Source organism: Varanus komodoensis, unplaced genomic scaffold (genome assembly GCF_004798865.1).
Source record: "Varanus komodoensis strain SLA01 unplaced genomic scaffold, ASM479886v1 scaffold51, whole genome shotgun sequence".
NCBI lineage: Eukaryota > Metazoa > Chordata > Lepidosauria > Squamata > Varanidae > Varanus > Varanus komodoensis.
In genome coordinates, this window is record NW_025336100.1 from 2,586,942 (window position 1) to 2,594,824 (window position 7,883).

The 7,883-nt window shown below is 40.3% G+C and overlaps 1 protein-coding gene across 1 annotated transcript in view; it reads left to right on the plus strand.

The window, feature by feature from the left end:
- Positions 1-408: 408 nt before the first annotated feature.
- Positions 409-7,883, plus strand: part of LOC123031859 (transmembrane protease serine 11A-like) — a 36,491-nt gene continuing 29,016 nt past the window's right edge. The window contains exons 1-3 of the mRNA XM_044447267.1: positions 409-416; positions 1,190-1,311; positions 3,070-3,188. Of these exons, the coding sequence (XP_044303202.1) occupies positions 409-416; positions 1,190-1,311; positions 3,070-3,188 (249 nt within the window). The remainder of the gene's footprint in view (positions 417-1,189; positions 1,312-3,069; positions 3,189-7,883) is intronic.

A 7,883-nucleotide genomic window follows, 5' to 3' on the forward strand; every position in this document is an offset into this window, starting at 1 on the left:
CAAGGAGACCCACTAAAATAAATGTGAGCTAATGAGCTAAAGTAAGGCCCATTAATTTCAGTGGGTATATTTTATGTAAGGCTAAGGCAAAATTCAACTGATTATTGTACAAAAATGCCTACTTTGAAGCAAAAGCCAATATTATGAATTCCCTATCCAAAACAATGGAAGCATTTGGATTTTGACCTGGTTTGACAAAATGTATGATGAACCTTTTGCAATTCTTTCAAATTAAAGAAGTGTTCATTCTCTGAATGTATAGTGTATATTACATGTATAAAAAGATATGTCCAGTACTTTGATAAGTTGAGGGTAATTGATAGAACCGTATTCATTTTCTAGGGTCAAGCTATAGTGATAAATGACTAAGAATCCTCATTCTTGGTAGCTGTCAGTAGCACTTGGAGGATGACCAGGTAATCATTAGAAGCAATAAACTGACATTGCAATTGGGGCTATGATATACACTAACATTCCCGCTGATCTCACACACTCCAGTTTTTCAGGGATTAATGAAGGACCCTCAAAATCTCACAAAAAGTATAGACAAAACAAGAGCAATGATTTTGTGGGGGCACATCGCAAAAACAAGGAACTAGCCTTATTAAATAAAGACCCTTGAGTCCTATTCAGGAGTAATTCCTCACAGAATTGGCACATCTATGAAGCTGGAAAGCAGGTGGTCCACATTTTGCAAGGGGCGCATACGTGGTTGGGGTGATCAATATATAGGCTTCCACTATAATTTAGAGCCCTAATCGTGCACTATTCCGAATTGCAGAGGAGCCTACATGTATAGAGCAGGTACCTCTTTGCAGACGTGCCCCACAGTGCATGGATGGAAGAGGGCCAGTACAGTAGGTACAACCTAGCGCACCACTTCATTTGAATGCCAACTGCCTCAGGATTAATGCCTGAATAGGGCTTTGAAGCACATGAGATCTTAGTAAATATAGCAGTTTCACTTAAGTACTATGGACCAATTGACAAGAAGGGCCACTTAAATGTATTCCCTGAATTATCAGGTGCACGCTTACAAAGACGCCCTTGCCTGCTTATGTTCACAGAAGGCAACAAAATATGATTGAAAATCCATGTTATTAATTTCTGAGTAGGGCATTTAATTGCCTACTTAACAGATTTCTATTTTTTTTTCCTTCAAAAACTTATTTTTGCATATTCTTTTCAGAATGGCTAGGTCTGTAACAAGAACGAAATTTCTGGAGCCATGGATGATTGCGTTGATTGTCCTAGCAGTGCTGGTGGCCTTAGCCATTGTCATTGGGTTGCTTGTATATTTTTTGATATATGGTGAGTGCATCAATTATTATCAATCTGTTTCCGCTGAACTAGTCTACATTTTAAATTCCTCAGCAGTTAGAATGGTGTCATTCAGGTTTGTTCTAAATGTAGTCCTACCTTAGGAAGGACACTGTCCTAAGATTCAAAAGGACCCCAACAAGGCAAATGCTTTTACCCAGTTTGCTTCTTTCTTCAGCTAGTTTATCTAATGGGACTACTGCAAACAGAGATGTTCATGAAGCAGTCTTTTCAGCTGCTGGGTTCTGGAGTCATCTCTATTTTCTGCTTGTGAATCATCCAAGGCAGGGTCATGTCATTGTGTAATTCCATGTCACATGGAGCACTGTTAGAACTGCTCGTTTTCTGAGGCTTAGGCACTGAGATGCAGAGGACAAAGCCTAAAACTGACACTGGTGCCTGGCAGAGTAAAGGCAGAACTCAGTGAGCTGTTGGAAGGAGAGACCAGTGCCTGATGACTCAAGAGGAAAATCTGGCTGGGTCTGGTTCCTCAGGATTTTTTATATATGGCAAATGACAAATTTAAGCCTAATAAAAAGTAGACTTCCCCTGATTTGACCTTTTACATTGCTGTTTTAGGCCTGGTCATGTTTGCACTTCATTTTAACCCACCCTGGGACTAAGCCATGGTAGATAAGTTGTTGTGAGAACAACCTTTGATGTGCTCATGGCTGGGCTCTCCATGAGTTGTTGGCACATTTTCTCCCCCTTCCCCCATTGGTCCTTTTCAGGTAGCCCAGGGCACACTGTGGCAGGACCAAGTGGTTGCTCCACTCACACATGGACCATGAACTGTGTCAGGCCCCTACAGCCTCTCCCCCCATTCAAACTCTTTTTCATCAAATGCTGAAAACCACCTTTCACAATCCCTGTTTTGACAACTACACACAGTCCTCATTTTCACACTTGTGCAACTGCAAAATCTGCAGCTGCACTAGTGTGGGTAAAGTTTTTTTAAAAATACAATATTCGTGAAAAATGGCCAAAATTAAATGCTTTGCAACCACAGACAGCCCTGCCCCCCACAAGGTACTGTTGGGCCACTTTGAAGGGACTGCCTATAGATGTCAAAATGTGGATTACTTGAAATGGCCCACAACTGTGGTGGGGAAGCGTGGAAGCCAGTGCCAGTTGCCCCGAGTGCTACTTATGCACTTTTGGAATAGCTGGCTCAGACAGCCATTTGAGAACCACTTGGCAAGGGTAGCAAGGATATTCCTTCTTTGGCAAGCAGCTCAGTAGATGATTCTTCATAGGCACATTTGAGTTGGTCACTATAACAACACCACATGGGTTCCTGGTGTGATTAGTTGTCCACGAATAAGCTACCTTGGGTAAATTGGTTCCTATTCACATGACATGACAACCTATTTTGTAGCAACCATGATGAGTTGTCTTGTCATATAAACCCAGTCAATGAGAAGGAGGCTAACCCTGGAACTTCACCTCAGACCTGGAGATCTGACAGCTCTAAGCACTGTCTGAGAAAAAGATTTTTGATGGTTTCCTCATGAGAGGGGAAGTATTTCAGCTAGTCTGGTGGCAATAGAGCCCTAGAACTCCACTTATCAGGAAATCAGCTTGTGGCAATGCTTATATTCCTGCATAGTATAGGCCAGCCATACCTCCTTTAATTCTACTGTCCTTTCTCTTGCTAGATAGATTTGGGAGCACCATGATTGGCATCCAAAAGGTGAATATGAAATTGTTAACTTCTTTGTTTTCTTTTGTTTCCCTTTCCCTGTGCAGATCAGAAATTGTTCTATTACAGTGTTTCCTTTAGAATCAATAATGTACAATACCATCCTAATTTGGAAAAACAGACCTCAAAAGATTTTAGAGAGCTGAGTACAAACATTGAGACTTTGGTAAGTGAGACTTTTTTTTCTATTTGTGGGAGATCTTCTAAGGCAGTGTTGGGCAGAAGGTGGATCTCTAGATGCTTGTGACTTCAACTCTCAGAAGCATGGTCAAATGGTCAGGAATGTCCTAAACATCTGGAGAGTCATTATCTACCTATCCCATTTTAAAAGCCTCTACATACAGGTGTCTTTGTATTTCTGTTGTGGAGTTATCTTGTGGGTATGTTGCTTCACTAAGCAATATCGCAAACTAAAACAGAAATATTGCCCTGCTGGATCAGATCAAAGGTTCATCAAGATCAGCCTTCTTCTTTCCACCATGATCTTCAGGCCCTTAGAAGCAGGCCAGAAAGGGAGTGCCCACCACTTAGGTTTGAAATTTGTGACTTGAAAAATGCAATCTTTAGCTAAGCAAATGCATCTGTTGCTATTAAATGCTGCATGGAAAACGTTTCCAAGTTTGCAGTGAATGTAAGGCTGTAGAAAACAAGATTGCCTAATCTGCCAATTTAACTGAATTCTTGATGTTTCTGTTGGGTGCCTTTTCAGTGGTGCTCCCCCCCCTCCCCCCAGCTCCACACTGAGGTCTGCCTGGCACCAACTTTACTACCTTTACAGCACCAGTTAAAGATCATCTTCTACTGCAGGGCATTTAATTAGTTACAGGGGCTTGCTGGTTGTTAGACAGGTTTTAGCAGGGTGTTTTTAATGTATAATTTTATTTTTCTGTTTTTATGGGATTTTAAATTGGTTTTAAATTTTGTATTGCTTACTTTAATTATGGTTTATGTTTTAATTGGTGTATTTTTATTGTTTTTTAAATATGCTGATGTGAATCACCCACAGGGCTTTGGTTGTTGACCAATACAGAAACAAACAAACATTTTTGTAATCTAATTTAGAGATTATCAGAGAATAGATCACTGAAATCAAGGTATCCCTGCCCAGTTGGACACTGAGGCCATCTGAGACTCAAATGACAAAGATGGCTCCAGGGGGATCCCTAAACTACCAACCTGCTCCTTTAGAGAGAGTATAACCCCATCCAGACCTGGTTGGATGCTCTCCATGCAATCAGAAGAACCACCCACTAAAAGCATTTCATATTCGTCTGGATTAAGGTTCCGTTTGTTATCTCTCATCGTTGTTGCAGCGAGGCACCAGTTTGGTACACCCAGAACCTCACCTAATAAGGATGAAAAAGAGAAATAGAGCTGTGTGTCTTCAAAGTATTGATGACAGCACTCCCCAAAACTCTGAATGAGCCCACTCGGTAGTTTCATGTAGGTGTTACATAGGATGGTGAACAAAACATCCCAAGTCATCTGTTCCGGCTTTGATGCCGAGAATAATTTTAGACATTTATAGTGTGTTACTTAACTGGCAATTCAGAATTTGTGTTAAGTATATTACTTGGAAATACTTGTCTCAAGAGAAAGATCACAAATGATTAAATTAAATTGGAGTAAGTTGATTAATGAGATCTCAAAGGCCCATTGACAGATGGGTATCTTTAAAGTTAAGCCAATGGAATAGGGTAAACACACTTAAACTGAATGTAATACCTAATTGTTTTATGTTGTATTCCTTTATTTATACCTAGCGAGTATTTACAGAAGCTTAATGTTTTATAATTTTTATGAGATTCTACTCTGCCAGAAATATGTTTTGAAAAGATGTAATTTTCAAAGAAGGTAGATTTGGACTCTGTGGTCTTTCCTTAAACCATTGGCTGACTTTCACTAGATTCTGGTCTTTTCCAACTACAGTAGATTTTTCTCTCTGGTCAGTTTTTGAATCTTCATATCTGAATCCTCCTGCCAGATGGAATGCATTGGGGTTGCATCATACCAGCATAGATAATGTGCCTCCTCCAGTTGTGGCAGCGAACAAGCTGTGGTGTAAATTGTCATGACAGTTGCAGTTTGACATATTTTCACGTGCAAAATTAACTCTATGGGGAAGCCTACATTTAACAATGGGTGAGAAAACAATTGTTTGGCAGACTTGGAAGGACAGGCTGATTTTTACTTTAGACTAGCTTGTTGGTCCTGTTGATAAATTGTCAGCTACAGCTGCATGGCAATATATGCAACTTGTTAGACTCTAAATTTGGTCCTACTTCATTTCCAGCTTCAAAGTTGTCTGTGTTACTGGAAATATTGATCAAGACCAAGCTGCTATATCAGCCTACAATTCATGTTTATAAATACAATAAGTGAATAAATATGATACACAGGTCTCAGCTATTAATAACATAGAAATAATATAATTATTACACAGCATTTATATTTTCACCTTTTTCCTCTTGCAAGGAAGGCAAGGCAACTTAGAAAGCTTTTCTCTTCATTTTATCCTCACAACTCTGTGAGGTAGATTATGCTGAGAGTGCCCAAAGTCACCCAATAAATTTCATGGCTGAGTGGGGACTAGAACCTAGCTCTCCTGAATCCCACTCCCATACTGGCTTAATAAAGAACTGGAGCACCTCATTTTGCCCAACAGATGCCGTGCATCTGTAATCTATTTTGCAAGAGGTTGTGGCTCTCAGCCTATGCTTAATTCAGAAAAAATGATGCTTCAAGTATACTGGATGCTTCAACATCTCTTAGATAAGGATTTAATCTACTCAACTGCTTGTTGGAGGTGCAACGCTGCTAATACTTCTCTTCTTGTTATCTTTTGACAATGCCAAATTGTGCTTCCTTTTGGGAGGAGGTAATCATTCAAATAAATTTTGTGATGGATTTTTAAAAATATTTAAGGATACAAATATTCTTTTGAATGACCTACCCATCTCTTGGAATTTCATGTAAGATCAATGTAAATGAATTCTCTGTATCCTTTTGACTGTTGAAAAGCTAAAATTCCAACAGTGGAGGATAAATGGCCATCTGGCAGGAACACGGTAGATAGAAAATTTTGATTTTTGAATGAGTGGCCTTTTGATGTAGTATACAAATAGATACAAATATCAACAACCTCAATATAGTATATATATGATATAGTATATAAATATCAACAACCTCAGATATGCAGATGATACCACTCTAATGGCAGAAAGTGAAGAGGAACTAAAGAGCCTCTTGATGCGGGTGAAGGAGGAGAGTGCAAAAGTTGGCTTGAAACTCAGCATTAAGAAAACTAAGATCATGGCATTCAGTCCTATCACTTCCTGGCAAATAGATGGGGAAGAAATGGAGGCAGTGACAGATTTTATTTTCCTGGGCTCCAAGATCACTGCAGATGGGGACTTCAGCCAAGAAATTAAAAGATACTTGCTCCTTGGGAGGAAAGCTATGGTAAATCTAGACAGCATACTAAAAAGCAAAGACATCATGCTGCCAGCAAAAGTGTGTATGGTCAAGGCTATGGTTTTCCCAGTTGCAATGCATGGCTGTGAAAGTTGGACCATAAGGAAGGCTGAGCACCAAAGGATTGAGGCCTTTGAGTTGTGGTGCTGGAGGAGACTCCTGCGAGTCCCTTGGACCACAAGGTGATCAAACCAGTCAATCCTAGAGGGGATCAACCCTGACTGCTCTTTAGAAGGCCAGATCCTGAAGATGAACTCAAATACTTTGGCCATCTAATGAGAAGGAAGGACTCCCTGGAGAAGAGCCTAATGCTGGGAACACTAGATGGCAAAAGAAGAAGGGAATGGCAGAGAATGAGGTGGCTAGATGGAGTCACTGAAGCCATCGGTGTGAGCTTAGATGGACCATCCGGGGGATGGTGGAAGACAGGAAGGCCTGGAGGAATGTTGTCCATGGGGTCATGAGGGTTAGACATGACTTTGTGACTAGCAACAACAACAAAAGGATAAATATATGGATCTTTGAGGTGCCCTTTCTTTCCCTCTCCAATGGTATGCTTTGGTTTTTATTGTATTACACAAATTAAAAAAAACATATAACTGGTCAGGTTATGTCTGTGTTCCAGAGATTGACCAGGTTTTTAACAGGACCACCAGCTGGGTCAGCTGGAAACCCCTCTACAACATTCTGGAAACTGGATCCATCAGCCTCCAGAAACAGACCATCTTAATAGGCTTCCCACCCCTGCAGATAGGAAAAGCTACTGTCAGTCTAAACTGCAGGAGGCAATGATCTAACCATGACAAAGGAACCAATTCAAAGTCCCCCATCCTCAGATGCCCATGGCTAGCTGAAAAACCTAAGTCTAGAGTGTACATTAGGCAAATGATACGTTGGGATAGTCCACAGTTTTTATGGAGAGCATGAACTGCTGAACTGCCCCAGACAAGGTGTTCTTGCCTTGAATGTTGATGTTTCCAAAATCATCAGCCTCAGGATCACATCTGAGACCACTTCTGTGTTGTGAGCTAGGTGTCCCTTCCCAACAAAGGCAAGCACTTCAATAGTTTATTTTATTTATTTATTTATTTATTAAAACATTTTTATGCCGCCCCATTCGCCGAAGCCTCGGGGTGGCTTACAACAAAAAATTAAAATAACATTTTAAAATATATACAATAAAATACAAATATATAAAACATACAATATAAAACAAGCCGCCCTGGCCAAATAAAATTCAATAATATTAACATTTAAAATACTGCTTAAATAAAAAGGTCTTCACCTGGCACCGAAAAACAAATAACGACGGCGCCAGGCAGACCTCTCTGGGGAGCGCATTCCATAACTTAGGCGCCACCGCTGAGAAAGCCCTCCTCCGAGTAAC